This window comes from Phyllobates terribilis, unplaced genomic scaffold (assembly GCF_046119375.1).
Source record: "Phyllobates terribilis strain yellow unplaced genomic scaffold, ASM4611937v1 Scaffold_12__6_contigs__length_324123572, whole genome shotgun sequence".
Taxonomy (NCBI): Eukaryota; Metazoa; Chordata; class Amphibia; order Anura; family Dendrobatidae; genus Phyllobates; species Phyllobates terribilis.
In genome coordinates, this window is record NW_027362772.1 from 144,420,668 (window position 1) to 144,440,304 (window position 19,637).

At 40.9% G+C, this 19,637-nt stretch overlaps 1 protein-coding gene across 4 annotated transcripts in view; it reads left to right on the top strand.

Moving 5' to 3' along the window:
* Positions 1–14,812, top strand: part of LMTK3 (lemur tyrosine kinase 3) — a 114,853-nt gene extending 100,041 nt beyond the window's left edge. For 3 of the 4 annotated variants that reach the window (XM_073656313.1, XM_073656315.1, XM_073656314.1), the window contains exons 13-16: positions 2,613–2,971; positions 11,399–11,510; positions 12,112–12,357; positions 12,529–14,812. In XM_073656313.1, the coding sequence (XP_073512414.1) occupies positions 2,613–2,971; positions 11,399–11,510; positions 12,112–12,357; positions 12,529–12,545 (734 nt within the window). In that variant the 3' untranslated portion in view covers positions 12,546–14,812. The remainder of the gene's footprint in view (positions 1–2,612; positions 2,972–11,398; positions 11,511–12,111; positions 12,358–12,528) is intronic. The other variant, XM_073656316.1, reaches the window with a different exon arrangement.
* Positions 14,813–19,637: the final 4,825 nt, after the last annotated feature.

A 19,637-nucleotide genomic window follows, 5' to 3' on the forward strand; every position in this document is an offset into this window, starting at 1 on the left:
TTCATTCCAGAAACCTGAATCTGTAAGGCTATATTCATATGTCCAGTATTTATGTCCATTTTTGGATCCATTTTGGGATGACAGAAACAGAAATAATCTAATATAGTACAGGATCCATTCATTTGGGGTCTGAAATTCCCTAAAATGCCTTCTGTTTGACTGCAATCCATTTTTTAGCTGGATCAAAAATCGTAGTCTGCACAACTTTTTTGTCCAGCGGAAAAAAAAACAGCAATTGGATCTTTTTTTTTTAATATTGAAGTCTATGGGAAACAGATCATAATGGCTGGTGAACTGCATTGTCTTCCATTAGTGGATCTATTTTTTAAACACTGCACATGCTCAGTACACTAGAGGTGTCTCTGAACCACCCAAAAATGGATTTGTTACATTTGGAACAAAAACTGATGCAAAATGTGTATACCAAAGGGCTCATCTGTTTTTTCTCTGTTTGTAAAGGACCCAGGTTTTTTTAATATTTGATCTATTAAAAAGTGATGACCACTGGACTTAAGAACAGAACCCAACTTGATGTACTAATAACTGAACAAACTAAACAAGTGTTGAAAACTGTTTTGTTGATGTACAAAACAGAGCTTCTTGTAAATGTTGTACATTTTTGGTAGTTCACTATTAAAAAGTAACTAAACTTTCTTTTTTTTAGGATTTTGTCCAGCATTGAAAGTTATGAAACTTTGCAAATCACTTTATTAGGGAATTAGTCTTTATTACTGTAAAAAAATTGCATGTAAGTGGCTTCCAAACATTTGCTTTTTCTCAGTCTTTTTATCTGCCGTTAGCTTCATTGAGATGAAAACGTATGTGGAGTACAGCTGATGGCAGTGATGGGTCAGCGCCTGTCTCCTCCTTTGAGTGTTCAACTCATCAGAGCAATCTCCTACAGCAAGTTTAAAGGAAACCTGTCAGCACGCTTTTGCTAAGTAAACTACAGGCAGTGTCATGTTGGGGCTGTTTCTTTGATTAAAATGATACCTGAGGTGAAGGAATCTGTCTTGTGGTTCTTCTGTAATCAGTGTTTGCAGTTTTGAGTTAATGAGATTCTCGTGCTTCGGGGCCGGACTGTAGGCCGGGTCTATCCTGTGCTCTAGGCCAGATCAGCAAGAAAAGACCTGTCCACAGGCTGCCCCGAAGCACAAGTATGGTCCTCATAATAGAGACAGATAAACAGCCAGAGAGAGAGACAGCCAGCCTAAGAGAGAGAGAGAGACAGCCACCCTAAGAGAGAGAGAGACAGCCAGCCAGAGAGGGAGACAGTCAGCCAGCCAGAGAGAGACAGCCAGCCAGAGAGAAACACATCCAGAGAGAGAGAGTCAGAAAGAGACAGACAGAAAGAGACAAACATAGAGACACAGAGAGACAGACAGAGACAGAGAGACTCTGACTGGTTGTCTCTCTCTGGCAGGCTGTCTCTCTCTGTCTGTCTCTCTCCCTCTCTGGCTGTCTCTCTGGCTCGTTGTCTTTTTGGCTGTCTCTTTCTGGCTGGCTGTCTCTGGCTGGCTGTCTCTCTATCTGGCTAGCTGTCTCTCTTTGGCTGCCTGTGTCTCTCTGGCTGGCTGTCTCACTCTCTGGCTGGCTGTCTCTCTCTATGGCTGGCTGTCTCTCTCCCTCTCTGGCGGGCTTTCTCTAGCTGGCTGTCTCTCTCCCTCTTTGGCTGTCTCTCTCTGGCTATCTCTCTCCCTCTTTGGCTGGCTGTCTCTCTCCCTCTCTGGCTGACTGTCTCTCTCTCTGGCTGGCTACCTCAATCCCTCTCTGTCTGGCATTCTCTCTCTGGCTGGCTGTGTCTCTCTGGCTGTCTGTCTCTCCCTCTTTAACTGGCTGTCCATCTGTCTCTCTCTCTGGCTGTCTCTATGATGAGGAACATACTTGTGCTTTGGGGCGGCCTGTGGACAGATCTTATATTAGTGATCTGGCTTAGCGCACCAGGATAAGACCCTGCCTACAGTCCCACCCCAGACAAGACAGATCTCTTCACCTCAGGTATCATATTAATCAGTGTAACAGCTCCAACATGACACTGCCTGTAGTTTACTTAGCAAAATCCTGCTGACTGTTTCCCTTTAATCCCAAAGTTTGCAAGACACAAGTGCTGAGCTGACCCTTCCACTGCCATCATCTGTACTCCAAATTAATAGATGATTTCAGTGAAGCTAAAAGCAGGCAAATAGACTGGGCAAAATTAGGTTTGGAAGCCACTTACATGCAGCTTTTTTACAGAGGTGAAGACAACCCCTTAATAATGTGATTTGCAAAATTTCATAACTTTCCATGCTGGACAAAAAAATAAAAAAATGTTTAATTACTCTTTAATAGAAACTAATAATAATGTTTTTTCGAATGACAGTTAGTCACTAAGTAAAATTATGATTTAGGAAAACAGTATAAAAAAAAGTAATAAAACTATATTTCAAAGATACTCAATTTCATATTTGCTAACTGTATGATTAAAGTCACTAATAGTATTTTTTGGGGAGAACGTTACACTATGCAAACCACATAGCACAAATTAAATGCATTTTATTACAAGGACATGCAGTAATATTATATTACAATTTATCAGATTACATTTCTTTTTTTTTTTTACAACATTGCAGCAAAAGTGGCAAGACTTTCTCTGTCTCTTCCGCCATTAAACCTTCAAGCATTCCAAAGCTCCAGTGGACGCAAGTCTTTTTGGGACAGTGATGAAGAAAAAAGAGATGCTCATTATAACAAAGAAGATGAGGATGAGGAAGATGAAGGCTTTGGTCTTCCGGAGCATCAGAGAACAGGCTCCGAAGCTGAAGGAGAGGTGGCAGGAGTCCCAATTGTAGTAACAGAAATGGATGACGGACGAAACCTCCGGAGTCTGCTAAAGTCACCGAAATCTGCTGATGAGGTAGATGATGACCTTGATCGAAAACGAAAAATGGTGTCCTTTTTTGATGATGTAACAGTTTACTTATTTGACCAGGTAAGAAAAAATTTAAAGAGAGTTATGGTGTTTTAACAATGCAGTCATAATACCATACTCATAAGAGAGCATAGAGTATGTAAGTCATCAAGGCTTGTCAAAATGGGGGGTGGGATGATTTTGTTTTAATACTCCTGGAGGTAGATATTTTATACAAGAAAATACAGTCAAATCTATAAGGGTGTTTCCCTTATTATGGGTACCATAATGGTGCTTTGTCTGAGAGTAGCATGATGTAGGAGCAGAGACCCTGATTTTAGTGATGGATCACTTGCTGTGCCGAATAGTGTTGTTTTGATAAAATCACTGTTTTATCAGCAGGAGAGTATCACTAGAGGACTAATAAACCTGTTGCCATGTAGTCCAACCCTGCCCCCACCACTGATGTGCTTAGGCAGAAAGCTGTCAATCAGTGGTGTGGGCGGGGTTATATAGAGAAAGCTGCCAATCAGTGATGTGGGCGGAATTATACAGAGCTCAGCATTCAGAGAACTGCTAGATCTGCAGCAGAGAAAACTGTGATTTCATCAAAATGACAGCAACCTTTTTTATTATTTTACTACATAGCACATACATTTTTTTTATAAATATAATTAACCCCTTCCCAATATGCGCTGTATATATACGGTGCCGCAGAAGCTGCATTCTTGCAAAGCGCTGTGCCGCAATCGTGCGGGCTCATGCTGAGAGCTGCCGTAATCAAGTGCAGGTGTCAGCTCTATGTGACCCCGCAGCAATGCCCAGGATCGGTGCTAGCACCGATCGCAGGCATTTAACCCCTGTAATGCTACTGTCAATAGTGACATTGACATCGCAGGGCATCGTAGAGGGAGTGAGCTCCCTGTCTGCTCCCATCAGCACAACACGTTGCGATCGCGTTGTGCTGATGGTCTCCATGGTGACCCCTGGTCCCAAGATGGCAGTGGGTTCCTTCAGGGTCCTGCAGGAAGGTGGCCATTCAGCACCTGCTCAGACGCTGATCTGATGATCTTTAGTGCCGATGCAATGCAGAGTATCAGTGATCAGGACAAGGAAAGTTGATGTCCCACAGTGGGACAATGTAATGTAAAGTAAAAAATAAAGTTAATAAAAATTATAAAAACCATTAAAAAAAATCACAAAATAAAGAACAAAAAAATATATATATATATTAATCCAATAAATACATTTATCTGTGTGAAAAAAAAAATAAACAAAAAAAAAATACACATATTTTGCATCGCCCTGTCAGGAACGACCCAACCTATAAAACTGTCCCACTAGTTAACTCCTTCAGTGAACACCTTAAAAAAAAAATTAAAAACAAGGCAAAAAACTATGCTTTATCATCATACCGCCAAACAAAAGTGGAGTAAAACACAATGAAAAAGACAAATGTTATTAAAAATGGTACCTCTGAAAACATCATCTTGTCTCGCAAAAAAAAAGCCACCATACAGCTCCATCAGCGGAAAAATAAAAAAGTTACATCTCTAAGAATAAAGCAATGCAAAAATAATTATTTTTTCTATCAAATAGTTTTTATTGTGTAAAAGTGCCAAACCATAAAAAAACGATATGGTATCGCTGTAATCCTACTGACCCGAAGAATAAAGCTGCTTTACCAATTTTACCACACGTGGAATGGCATAAAAATAATCCCCAATAAACAATTCCTGAATTGCTGTTTTTTGTTCATTCTACCTCCCAAAAAACGGAATAGAAAGCGATCAAAAGATATCATTTGCCCGACAATGGTACCAATAAAAACATCAACTCGTCCCGCAAAAAATAAGCCCTCACATGACTCTGTCAGCAGAAATGTGGAAAAATTATAGCTCTCAAAATATGGCGATGCAAAATCTTGTTTGTGAGAGCAGCCAATCATAAAAACCCAATATAAATCTGGTGTCACTGTAATCGCACTGACCAGAAGAATAAAGTCGCCTAATCACTTATACGGCATGAGAAAAGGTGTAAAAAATAAATAAAACCAATTCTTCACCTTCTGTTGATTTATTCATTCTGCTCCTGAAGATCGCAGTAAGGCTCAGCTCACATTTATCCTGCGCTCTGCGCTGAGCGCTTACGCCGAGGTTGCCGTGTAAATCTCTGAAATACGTCATTCCGTGTAAATCTCTGAAATACGTCACCCCCGGCAGAAGATTCTCTATAGTGAGGCAGATGGAGGCACTGTGGATGCTGTCTGGCCTATGATCTGGCGGTGTCTGTCTTTCTATTAGGCTTGCATAAAAGTGCCATCGGCCACGGTTTTGTACACTTCTGAAAAGAGAGACGATGCTGAACAGAGGCCAGACAGAGTCCAGAGTAACTCTGCTGCCTCATTATAGTGAATGGATCCCTTGGGGGTTTCATCTAAATCACGTCATTCGGAGATTTAGATGGAAACCCCTATATAAGTGCTCAGCGTAGAGCACAGGATAAATGTGATCCTAAATGTTATGTAAATGTTCCCAATAAAAGCTTCAACTCCATTCACAAAAAAAGCAAGTCCCCACTCAGGTCCGTCATTTGTTAAAGGAAATATAGGGGGCTTCCATGTTACTGGTAGCACTAAGGCTCTGGAAAAACTAAATGGCACCTCGCCCTCCAAAAGAAATCCAGCGAATTCTGACCTTCCAAATCCAAATGCCCCTCTCCCTTCTGAGCCCCACAGTGTGCCTAAACCACAGTTAGCGTCCACGTGGTTGGTATTGCTGTAGCAATGATAGGCGTCCTAATTTACGGGTGCATGTCTCCAGAAGCATGAGATGGGCATAACGTACTGGTCACTACAACGTACTGGTCACTACAAGATTTTAGTTACTACAACGGCAGTTTGCAATCTTCACTTAGCAACATCCACTGCTGCTTGTTTCTGGAAAACACCCATGGAGTCAAAATTGTCTCTACACCTGTAGATAAATTCACAAAGAGGTATAATTTCCAAAATGGGGTCACTTGAGGGGGGATTCTGCTCTTCTAGCACATAGGGGCTCCGTATATGGAGCCGGCAAACTATTCTAGGAAAATCTGTGCTCCAGGAGGCAAAAAACACTCCGTCCCGCCCGAGTCTCCCCATATGGTGAAGCAGTACGGCACAGCCACATATGGGGTATGTCTAAATTCAGCAGAAATTGTGGGACAAATTTTGGTGCCATTTTTACCCATTTCCCAGTGTGAAAATTTAAAATCTGGGGCTAAAACAAAATTTTGGTGGTAAAAATATAATTAATTTTTCTTCAATGCCCAATGGTATAAAATGCTGTGACACACCTGTGGTGTCAATAGATGAATTCATTGCGAGGCGTAGTTTGCAAAATGTGGTCACTTATGGGGGTTCTGCTGATCTGGCACCTCAGGAGCTCTACCAATGTGACATGGCACCCTCAAACCAGTCCAGCAAAATCTGGACTCCAATATGGCGCTTCTTCCCTTCTGAGCTTTGCACTATGCCTCAAAAGTAGTTTTCAACCACATATGCGGTATCTGCGTACTGAGGAGAAATTGCACAACAAATTTTGGGGTCCATTTGCTCCTGTTAGCTTTGTGAAAATGCAAAATTTGTGGCTAAAAAATATTTTTGCGGGAAAAATGTGATTTTTTATATTTTCACAGCTCATCGTTATAAACTTATGTGAAGCACCTGGGGTTTCAAAGTGCTCACCAAACATCTAGATAAGTTTCCTGAGGGGCCTAGTTTCCAAAGTGATGTCACTTGTGGGGGGTTTCCGCTGTTTAGGCACATCAGAGGCTCCCCAAATGCGACATGGCGCCCGCTAATTATTCCAGCAAATTTTGCATTCAAACAGTCAAATGGAGCTCCTTCCCTTTTGAGCCCTGCCGTGCGCCCAAACAGTAGTTTTCCCCCACATATGGGGTATCGGCTTACTCAGGAGAAATGCACAACAAATTACATGGTGCAATTTCTCCTGTTACCCTAGTGAAAATGAAAAATATGGGCCTAAAAAACATTTCTGTGGGAAAAATTTGATTTTTGTTTTATTTTCATGGCTCAACATTATAAACTTCTGTGAAGCACCTGGGGGTTTAAAGTGCTCACTACACATTTATACAAGTTCCCTGAGGGGTTTAGTTTCCAGAATGGTGTCACTTGTGGGGGATTTTCACTGTTTAGGCACATCAGTGGCTGTCCAAACGCGACATGGCATCTGTTAATTATGCCAGCAAATTTTACATTCAAAAAGTCAAATGGCGCTTGTTCCCTTCCGAACCCTGTCGTGCGCCCAAACAGTGGTTTTCCCTCACATATTGGGTATCAATGTGCTCAGGAGAAATTGCACAACAAATTTTAGGGTCCATTTTCTCCTGTTATCGTTGTGAGTAAAAAAATACGGGTCTAAAGTTAAAATTTGGTGAAAAAAAGTTAAATATTTATTTTTTCCTTCCACATTTCATTAATTCCTGTGAAGCACCTGAAGGGTTGATAAACTTCCTGAATGTGGTTTTGAGCTCCTTGAGGGGTGAAGTTTTTAGAATGGTGTCTATTTTTGGTATTTTCTGTCATATGACTTTTCAGACCAGTGTGTCATCAAAGTCACTTCAAATGTGATGTGGTCCCTAAAAAAATGGTTTTGTAAATTTTGTTGTAAAAATAAGAAATCGCTGGTCAACTTTTAACCCTTATAACTTCCTAACAAAAAAATTATGTTTCCAAAATTGTGCTGATGTGAAGTAGACATGTGGGAAATGTTATTTATTAACTATTTTGTGTGACATAACTCTTTGATTTAAGGGCATAAAAATTAAAAGTTTGAAAATTACAAAATTTTCAAAATTTTTGGCCAAATTTCCAATTTTTTGCCATATAAGCGTAAGTCATATCAAATATATTTTACCACTACCATGAAGTACAATATGTCATGAAAAAAATATTCTCAGAATCAGAGGGATCTGTTGAAGCTTTCTAGGGGTATTACCTTATAAAGTGACACTGGTCAGAATTGAAAAAATTGGCCTGGTCAGAAAGGTGCAAACAGGCTTTGGCGTGAAAGGGTTAATTAAAAAATCGCTAGTTAAGTGCATTTGAATAGCATGCGAAGAGCACCAACATGGTGTGTGCAAATACGACTGGTGAAAGTTGCTGCCTGCTCTCAGCATTCTAAGCAGCACTATGTCTCCCGTAGTTCAAGTTCAGGGTTGTGGCGTGAAGTTCCTACCAGGATCAGTGTAATTTAATAAGATGGGAGTTCCTGCCTCTGCGCACTGCTTCAGTGCCCATCACTGTCACACTGGACACTGCTCTGAGCAGCATGTTCTCTCATTGACCAGGGCAGAAGGCAGGATAAGTGTAGCGCTGCTACCAGCGCCTCTGCATGGTGTCCCCTTCCCCCTCCATGCAAGGACGCCAGCTTACTCACCGCCCCGGGTCCTCAGCGTGCTTCCTTCCCTCTGCTGTGCACACTGCACTATGTGCTGGCAGCGCGCTCCCCTGCTCTTAAAGGGGCAGGGTGCATTTTGTAAATGCCTCAGCTAATAGCTGAGAGGCATTTATTTAAAGTCTGTTACCTGCAAGGTGTCTCCTAGCCAATAGCTGGGAGGCATCTTGTATAAAAGGCATCCTCCCAAATATGGAGGTGCCTGAGCAATCCCTATAGTTATGTTAGGTGGTTTGGTGTGCAACTGTATTTTGCTAGGTCCCCCATCTCTAGTCTGTTAAAATATTCCCGTATCCTGTGTCCCGTTAGTCCAGTATAGTTGTCTGTGTTCCTGTGACCACTTCGATGGTGTCCATATTACTGAAACCGCATCGGTGGTACCTGTCTGCTACCTTGGGGGCTGAGTGCCCAGACCTGAAACCTGAATCTGTAACCGCATTTGCGGTATCAGTACCCCGTGGCTGCATCGGCAGTACCAGAACTGTTACCGAAGGCCAGTGTGTCTGAACCTGTCCAAGTGGCCATCCTGTCTGTACAGTCTGAACCTGTCCCAATGGCCATCCTGTCTGTACTTTCTGAACCTGTCCCAGTGGCCGTCCTGTCTACACAGTCTGAACCTGCCCCTGTGGCCGTCTTGTCCCAGTGTGGCCAATATCTGTTTTTCCTATCTGAGTCTCTGTGTCAGTGATGCTGAATTGAAGTTACTAAGTCTGAATGGAGCCCTTATCAGTCTCAGCTAACCTGAACCCTTGGGTCAGCTTCTACTGCCGGACGCGTCCTGGAATGGCAGCTGGCGGCTAAGTGCTGCACAAGCCTGACCTCACCACTAGAGGCTCCAGTGAACAGCAAGGTAGCTGCTTAGTCGTGCACCTCCGGGGTAAATCCAGTCCATGGGTAGCATCAATGGTCACATGTCTCTTGAGATCTGGTGTTTCTATTATCTTTTTAGGATTTGATATTCTAAGGGCTGTTTCAAATCGGTCCAATGTGGGATCGCAATGCACGGGGATGGTGTCCTGACCGAGCATGGCAGCTTCATAGAAGTATCCGTACATGCGTTACCCTGTGCAGATAATGTATCTCTTGTTTTTCAATGTTTTAATCCCATTTGTTCATTTTGTGTTTAATAAAATATTTATATTTTTCATTATATTGGTTTCTGGCGATATTGTAGGATTTTAGTGCCTGTTCAGTACACTCCTTCCCCTGTTGCTTCACATACTTGGCTTTTTTGGGTATATGGCACATTCCCCTAATTATTCAGTGGTGCCAATGTATTTCCTTTTGTAGCCATGTCAATTCTTTCAGCATTTTTGCAGCATTTTTTTCATCTATAGAAGGTCAAGAGAACTTGAAAAAAACTATTTTAAAATCTGCAATGGCATTTTTGCATCATTTTTAAGTGATTTTGGTGAATAAAACTAACTTTATTAAATATATACTATAGACAAAGCATGCATGCAATCCGCACCCAAAAACACTGGAAAAAAACGCATAAAAAAATGCTGTGAATGACTGGCGTTTTGAACGCAGCGTTTTTTCTTCAAAGTGAGCAAGTTTCGGCTGCAGAAAATGCTGCAACAAAAAATGCTGCGTGTGAACATAGCCTATCAGTCATGGACACTTGACTTGCTGCACAAAGGTAGGGAAAGCTGATAAAGTACTTACTCCTGGTGACTCTCCTCTCCTTGCTCCTGGTTACTCCTGGTGGCTCCGGGTTACTCCTGGTTTGTGGTGATTCCTGGGTACTACTGGTGACTCTCCTCTTCTCCCTGCAGCAGCACATACAGTATCACTCCCTCTGCAGTCTCTCTGCACTAAGCATTGAGATCCTGCAAATTATCGCAAAATTTCACTGCTTTGGTTGGTGTGAGAACATGGCGATCAGAGCAGAGACCAGGGTGACAGTGATGGACATTGAAGTAGTGCCCAGAGGCAGGGAACACACTTCTGATGAAATAACGCTGTCCCCGGCAGCAGTGCGCTTCCCGTTTCTCCTGACCAAGCATGAGCATTACAAGCATGCGTGGTGCAGAGTGATCATTGAGAACTCATGCTATTCACAAGATGGCGGTATTCTTCCATTGAAAATTATGTATATAAATCAATGGTTTTTAGATAGATACTCACTTTCAAAGCAGTCAGTAACTATCTAAAACAAGTAAACACAAACATAATTACATTATTTATTTTTAAATCAAAGTTGTTTTTTTGCTGACAGGTCCTTTTTAAAGAGTTACAAAACTTTTGACCTATTTTTTTAAATATTTTTAGGCCCTTTACTTGCATGCAGACTGGTGAGGATCTGGATCCTTAGTCCCCCTCCTTTAGAAGAACCTCTGAGAAGTACGTAGCTCAGGAAGGCAGAAATGCAACAACTCCTGCTGGAGCGCGCGGAGAACTTATTCAATAGAAATTCATAAGCTCCAGCTAGGAACTAAAGCGCAAAAATAGAAAAGGGTCAAAGAATTTCACGTATCAGACTCTTACTTGCTCTTTTTAATGCTGCTTCTATTTATATAGACGTACAGGCCCTGATTCATCAAAGCAATTACACTAGTATTTTGGCATAAATCGCCTTGAAAAGCCGTAAAATTTTTGCACAATGTAGAGTTTTGTAAGCTGCATCCTAAATATATATAAAAAAAAGTTAAAGGAGCTCTTTCATGGCAGTTTCGACCCAGGTCCACTAAAATGGGCATAGCTAGGGCGTGAAGGGAGCGTGATGGTGGGTGTGGTACCACAGCACATCAAATTCATTTTGATATATGCTGTACTGTATGCTAAAAAAATTACTCCAGTCTTTGACCAGAGTAAGATTTGTGGCAATGCGCAAGGAGACACATGCCACTTGTCAGATGCTCCAAATTCATTAAGAGGAGGATCTGGTTCTGATATGCCCCCTTATCAAGACCGGTGTTGTTCACTCCAGTCTTGATGAATCGTAGTCTACAATTCTTAGATTACTGGCTGTTCATAGATTAGCTTATATAGAGCTCAAGTTACTCTGTTCCTTGTTATGATTTTGTTTTGCATGTGTTTGTTATAGGAGACACCCACCAATGAACTAGGTAATCCGAATGCACCAGAAAATGATCAAGTTTCCCAGAATCCTTCACTGGAGTCAAGTCTGGATGCCTTCTCGTCAGCCGATGGTTTCAGTAAGCAATGTCAATGTCCTACAAGCCATTGACAGCCACGTAATTACAACACCATTATATTTAAAGAGAATGTCCCAGGAGATTCTGGCTTAGCTATAACTAAGACTCTCCATTCTCTCAAAGAGGCTATATTGCTAACATTCAACTTCTCCTATGTCATTTGTATGCAATACACCCTCAGATATCATCTCATTAACACCTTTACCTTCTCACATAGCTACTGGTTAAAAAAAGCAAACGAAACACTTGAGCTGTCTGAAAACACCAGTAACGCTCAAAGCTTATTTAGCTTAATCTACAGAAATGCTACTACATACTATCCAGCATTTCAATACACCAAATTAGGACATTTAAGCCTCACCCTAGGACCACACAAGAACAACCTGTAACCCCATCTTTTGGGCAGGTTTACAAAAAATCTCCTACTTTATTGGCTTGTCCCAACAAAATCAGGGATGTTGACAAGTCTTCCGTTGAATGATCTGATCTGTTGACCACCAAGTAAAACAAAGAGATGCCTACAAATGTGGAAGGGGCAGGACATCCGATATTGCTCTAATATATGATTCCTATTTCATAATGTGGCTTCTGTGTCCAATAGGTGGAAGTTTTGAATGGGACGATGACTTTCCCTTGATGACCCAAAACTCCACATTCCTTCCCATGGCAGCTGAAGGCGCAGCTCTCAAGTCACCCATAAGCCCTACTGGATCAGTACCTCCTGTACTTCAAGGAAAGCGAGTGGAAGGAAACCTAATGGACTCACTAAGGTTCACCCGATTCACTGTCTCGCCTGCTGTAGAACCACATGTTCCATTATGTGATTCAGATGTAGTTCCACCCGCAGGTTAGTATCATCATTGGCTCATTTCTCCAAATTGTAGGGGTTGAGTAGAGACATGAATCCAAACCTTAAGACTCAACTGTTGAGTTGAGCCAATGGTTTTTGACAATAATCGTAAAATAAATTTGTTAATTCTATCAGTATGAGATCCATGACCTTTGTGTTTTTCTCCAGGTGCTCTTGAAAACTGAAGAAGTTTTGGCCACCAAGAGATCTGGCTGTCATACCAGAGTCAGTGAAGCCTCACGCTACTTTTCTACAGACTTTCTATGATTCTTATTTCTGCTTAGGTCTGAGCAAATATACTCTTTTTCCACAAAGGTAGATTCTCTCTGGATTATCAAGATCCATGCATAGACGAGCACCGCAGATTGCAATTTATGAAGCAAAAGAACATTTTTGACTGTCCTATACATGCTATTCATAATCAAGCCCTCGTGGGAACTCTTCATCAGATATTTTGGATAATCAGCTCTTCTCTTGTCTACTGTGCAAGATGATTTCTTCATATTGAAAAAAAAAAAAAATGTGCCAAACTGACTCCATTTTATTTGATGTCCAGTTCCAGCTTTGGTCTTCAGTCTGAACATCAGCGTCTTGTGGGCTCAAGTGAATGGGACTGCAGTGTTTACAGCCTCGGTTTACAGTTCTTTTTTTATCGCTTTTTTTACATTTTTCATATTCTTAGCTTTCCCGGGAGCTAAGATCCATTTCAAAGTGTAGAGATCTTATATATCATACATGGATATTTAGGCCACGAAAGCACCAGTCATATTGACTTCCTATTACAAAGCAAGTCTAGTATCCCTTGTGATAGAGATATTTTTTGTTTGGCTCGTCCAACTATGTTGCTGTTGTCCGTGTGTGTGACACCATTTTCCGAGATTGCAAAATCAGTGCTAAAACTGGGAGATTTTTTGGAATGTTTTATTTGGATATCCGCCTTAATCTCAGAGTGCCAAAAAAATTATCCAATTCTTTACACTCCATTATGCCAAGCCATGCATTTCATAATCATAGGGTTACGGTAATACTTTTATGATCATTCTTTTACAGCTTGCAGTCTTCGTCTTATAAAAAAATTGGAGAAATGACGCCTTCAGACATTTTCCGCCTGCTAGGGGAAGGGCTGGCAAAAGTACTTTAGATAGAAATATAACAGAGAAGTTTCAACAACTGTCAGAAGAGGCGAATGACGCATTTTTTTCCCGAATAGATGCAGTGGGAGAAGACGTTTTGTAAGTTGCGTACGTACCGGAACTATTTATAGACAGACATTTTATAGTGCAGGTGAGATGAGAAAGCAAAAGCCAGTCTTGGCTCTGTCTTGAGCTTAGAGTTTCTATTCTATGAAGGGTTAAATGACTGTGAAATTGAGAAATTAATGTGTATTTTATCATATTACTAGAGTAGGTAGATTTGATGTTCCTGATGTGAGGCAGTGACATATCAACGCATATCAATTGGTGTTCGCTAATGAAGTTTACCTTTACATTTGCATACTCTAGGGTCAATTTTTGGAAAATTTGTTATGGCTTTCCCATAAAAATTCAGACATTTGCTTTCTCTTAAAGAGGACTTGTCAACAAGTCACAAGTGACCAGTTTATGCTCTCATTTTATTTAAGCTGCTTCCCTGAGTATTCTGGTTTTTATTTTTTTTTAATTCTGCCATATGGTTCCAAAGTCATGAACCTTCTTATTCATTGCTAATTTTTACGGTCTTTCCGAGGAGGCGTGTTTTGCAGGATAATTATGCAGAGAATCATATGGACACTCCCCTGAGGATCCTGTAAACCACACCCACTTGTGAAGACCATAAAAATTTGCACTAAATAAAAAGGCCCATATCTCCAGTACCGTATGTTGGAATTTGAAAAACTGAACAAAACTGAATACTCGGGAGTAGCTGGAAGAAAATAAGAGGAGAAACTGAAAACTTTTGACTTCTTTAAAGTCTACTGTATTCACAGCATAATAAGTTGCTGAATGGTCATCTGTAGAGGATTGGTCTGAGATATTTAGGACTCAGCCCCTTCCACCATGGGTGGATGACTCTGCACAAGAGACTCCCTCTCCAAAACTGTACTATATTGGAAAGGATGGTGGCTCCTCTGTAAGTGTTGGGCCATCCTGTGTAAGTATAGGGGTTTGCTTGTGTGACCCAGCACTGGTATAGTTGCCAGTAGTTCTGAATTTACCGGAACCGTCCCAAATTTTCAGAAATGATCTAAAGAGGCTATTTTGCTTAGTTTAATTCCCAGAGGAGCATTGCTTGGCTTATAAGTCTCCCTACGCTGACCTAGCTCTATCCACAAGGAGAAACTCTCTCAATTATCCCCACCATAAATAATATCGGCATATTTGGCCCTAAAAGAGGCAAGCCTTGAATAAACTCCACCTAAAAGTGGTTGTCCATTCAGTTTTGATCAGTCCTGGAGACAGAACTTTAAACATCCCTATTTTGCCAACTATGTTGGTAAGTATGCACTATGAGAAGGGCCTCACTTTAACTTTTGCTACGAGGCCACCTCTCGTCTCAGTATGCCTCAGGAATGGCGGTAAAGTTTGATTAGTTGTTTTGTGCATTGTCACTGGTTATTTTTCCTTTGCGCTTCACAAACCCTCCTCTGTACAAGCTGTTTTATTTCCTGCATAGGAACTGCAGGCTGTAAACCTGCTACTGGTGGTAATCTGGTTTACTCCTAGTGCCAAAATTAACCCAATTGTGACCTTATTGGTTAAAGCAATGACGTAACTGACTTTAGGTATATAGAGAGCTATTATAAATGCAAATGGTACAAAGAACTAACTCACTGCAACACTGATTTTATTTTTATTATTATTGTTTGCACTGGTGGTAGTGAGACTATATCCGCAAGATGCATACATGGCCTGATTTTTTGGAATTTTACTATGAAAATAAAGTGTGAGTCGCATGGAGATGGATAATAGTAATGACTGTGCTATTGGACGCCCAGATACAAATGGCTGCTTTCAATGAATGGCGAGAATATGTTTTTTATGAGATCACTACGGCCAAGCTGACCTGACGACAATATAGAAGACATGAGCTAGTTGATCACTTGCTAGATGATTACGTAAAAGGATCAACTTCTCTACTATAAAGAAATTAGGAACAGTTTCGCTCTATGGAGAATTTCCGATTTTGGGAAATTTACAAAGTTCAACTTCTTCATGCTGGATGAAACCGTTGAAGAAAGCTAATGACTACACTGAAATCTTGGTTGGTTCTAACATTTCACTGGATGCACTCCTTAGATCATGTCTTCTTCAGCTCCCACCACCGTCAGCACCAAGTATTCTCTGGGTCTCATGAGCGGCACATCATATATTCAGCATCTCATTATGTCGACTGCCACAAAATTTGTATGGCTTTTATGATGCATCATAACAATCCAGGCTTCATGAATGTGTGTTTTATATGTTACTTTTTACTTTTCTTTATGATCATCCATTTTTTTTTACATTTCTTGAATAATAACTGTGAGCTAAAGAAAGGTAATTGTTAGTAAGCAGTAAGTTATCTCTCCTAATTAAAGAAGCAGTACTAGACAAGGCACGTGCAAACGATGCGAAACATCAATGTCTTTATTCTCTAAGAGTCTTTAAAAAATGTGTTTTCAGTTGTTACATTTCTATGTGGCGGATTAATATTGCTGCTTTAATTATTTAGGTCGTATGCCCTAAGACAGCGATCCCCAACCTTTCTCACCTCGCGAGCCACATTCAGCTCTGAGGGAGCGTTGCAAGCCACATCCAGAGCCTCCCCAGAGAGTGACAGTCAGCTCCTGCCTCCCCCACCATAGTGATACCTAGAGCTCCCATTAACAGTAAAATAGCAAAAAACAAATAAACAAAAAAAGGAGCGCCAGCCAATGAGCTTGGTAGATCCACATCGGGAGTAGAGGAGTTGAAGGATTGAAGCTCCACTTATTTCATAGGGGGAAGAAAAATTCCTATCCTTCCATCTTCCAGGTCAGCCTCTCCTCCTTGCACACTAAGCAATGCAGTGAAAGTTAAACCATATACTGGAGTGGCAATCAAGGGGTTCCCACCTTAGCCTCATTTGGTATTCTTGCATCAAACACTTCCACCACACTATTGCATCCAGCTCCAAGCACCCCCTCTATCTGGCAGTATCATACTATGTCCAGCTTAGCATTTACTTAATGTATCTCTCCAACCCCAAAGTCAGTATACGCGGATTCTTCTTTCAGGGCTACTCGCAAAAGTCACCATCTTGAAACCAGCACTTTGTAGCTGTTTGCTAAACCTGGTGCTAATGCACCAAGCTGGTAGACATCTGGGAACCACACATCATGGTCCCACAAGCCACATGTGGCTCCTGAGCCACAGGTTGGGGATCCCTGCCTCAGGCCCCTTTCATATTGCGCTCTTGCCCACATTCAGTGGTCCCATCGAGGCTTATATCTGAACCCCCCCCAAAACTGGATTCTGGCGTATGTGCCAATAGGGCCATTGACTATAATGGTGCTGAAAGGGTCAACCAGTGTTGTGATGTACATCATTTTCATGCGCATACGCCTACTGGAGGCCGACTCTCAAATATAGTAGACTGTGTCTGGGTGTCTGCCTCCAATAAACGTAAAGGCCTGAAAATGATACACGACAGAGCATACATTGAGTCTGTTGGCACCATTATGGTCAATGGCCTCGTTGGCGCATACGTCAGAATACCGTTTGGCAGGGTGTTCGGACACAAGCCACGACGAGACCACTGAACATAGGAAAGAACGCAATGTGAAAGCTCCCTTAGCACATATGTGTTATCACAATCTGAAATTGTAGCAATACTGTAGTTCCAATTTTGAAGAAACCCTAGATCAGTGCGACTTCTTCTCATTGACTCCCTATGTGAGTTAGTTCTCATCTGTCTGAGCTATCAATCGCTTTTACTCATGGCAGGTATACAGTATACAGTATCCTAAGTAGTCAGGGTGTAGCACTAAAATTCATCAAGATCTCTTACGATCTGCTTAAAATTCTATTTTGATTATAGATCAGCGAATACATTTCGAGTGGAATTGAATTCTACTCAAAATTTTCAAAAATTAGCATTCACCTGAATTACTGCCTGAAGAAGGTGCCCCTGTGTTCTGAAAGCTCGGAAATAATATTTTTTCTGGTTAGCCAATAAAGGTTTCACTCAGAGAATACTTTTGTCATTTTTGGACATAAAAGTATTTACATCAATTCTTCATACATCGAATTCCCTGGGAAACAAAGCACAAACAGGTGAATTTGACTGATCTGATCTGCACATCTCAAGTTTTGATACACCATGATCCAATATTCTGGTTTTTGTCATATTGACTTTAGATGATTTCTCATTTTAACTACTAAAAAGAAGAATAAAAATCTGACGGGAAAGAAAAAAAGTCTAAGCAGAGTCTAAATTTCATATTTAGTCTAAAACTATATTTTTGCCATTCCGTAATGAGAAAAAAGTTGGAAAATCTTCTTATTCAATGCATTCTGGATGTGATTTTTTTTTCCAAACTTTTCAGAATGAGTTGAAAAAAAAATAAAAATAAGTCATACTTGTGACACTGATTGCTTGCTGCACTTGTTCACACTTTTCCAGGTCCTCAACGTCCCTCTGCAGTGATGACGTCCCATCACAGAGACATGTGACCTCTACAGGCAATCGCTAGTCACAGAGGTGATCTATGTCAGCCGGTGATTGGCTGGGATGCAGCTGTCATGTGATGAGATGTTATTGCAGCAGCGGGAAGTAAAGACCAATAGGAGACTAGGCAGCACAAAAATGGGAGTGGCAGGGGATCCGCGAGGTGAGTGTTGCTTTGGATTTTTTTGTGGTTATTTTAACACTGGAGCCACATATGCAGTTATTGAGGCAGTTTTTGAGCCAAAGTTAGAAGTGGATCCAATGAAGAGTAAAAAATCAAGAAAAAAAAAATCCTCAATCAAAAACAGTATGTTTTATTCCAACCCAATGTCTTAGAATGAAAACATATTTGGAATTAACCAAGAAGATTTGGTTTGATCCAAATAGTAACCAACTCTCTATCTAACATGACCACTGATGGCGACATATCAAGCAACTTTATTATTCTACCTTGTATCAATATTGTTTATAGACGCCAAGATATATCCAACACTTTACCTTCTCAAATATAAAACGTCTTACTATATTAATCTGACATGTGATTTTAGTCCTTGAAATGTATAGCCAGAAGCCACAAGTTTGTATACTATGTATATATACTTTATATATGTGTATATTATATATGCATGTATATGTATAATTGTAGTCTACAGACATGAGTATTAACCTAACCTAATTTTTTTATATAATGCAATCACGCCAGTATCTAGTACTCCTTCTTTAAGTTAATATAGTGGTAAAAGTCAAACTGGTCCAGATGTCTGTTCAATGTCAAAAATGTTGCACGGTTACAGTATATAAAGATTGTTGACCTGGAGGTACGTATTATTATTATTAGATCTCCTCCTTAAGCATTTTTCCATAGATATAAAAAAAACATCATAAAATATAAGTTCCTCAGTTGTCTTCTATGGTCAAACTGTTACAATTTTCTTTCATCCTTTTCCTTTTCTTGGAAAGCCATTTGATAAAGACCTTGTCACCAATCTCTTAGGTTGGCCTTAGACATTAGATAGCTGTTAGCCAAACTTCGGCCAATTGTTCAACTGACAAGTATTTCCGCCGTCTCGCCCATACACAGGAGCGCTTACTCGGATGAGAGCTCCTTTGTTCTCTTTGAGAAGGCTGGCAAACAACACGTCGGCCGGCGCCTTATCTCCGGAAGAACAGTGAGATCGGCAATACAAAATTGGACATCTCTTCCAACCATGAGTAGGCAAGTGTCCCATACGCAGACTATCGGCAGAACTCATTGATATCAGTGGGTTCGGATGACTTTAGTCTAATGTGTATGGGGACATGTAGCTTCTACATAATCTGTTGCCCAGTTTTCTTGGCCGATTCACCATGTGGAATTCTAGGGAACTTGGGTCACAAAATCTGTTGAGGTTGTTAGGATGGCCATCCTGCATTTCATAGATACATAGAAAAAAACTTGAGAAATGAGAACAACTCTTGGACTAAAGCTGGTCATACACAATGGATCAGGCATGTCGAAATCCAACTGCCCAATCTCTTTCTCCTCAGACAACTACCGTCAAGTGAGAGTCAGGATGTTCTCATACAAATACTCATACAACCACCTGAAATCATTGGATTTCGAATGGTTG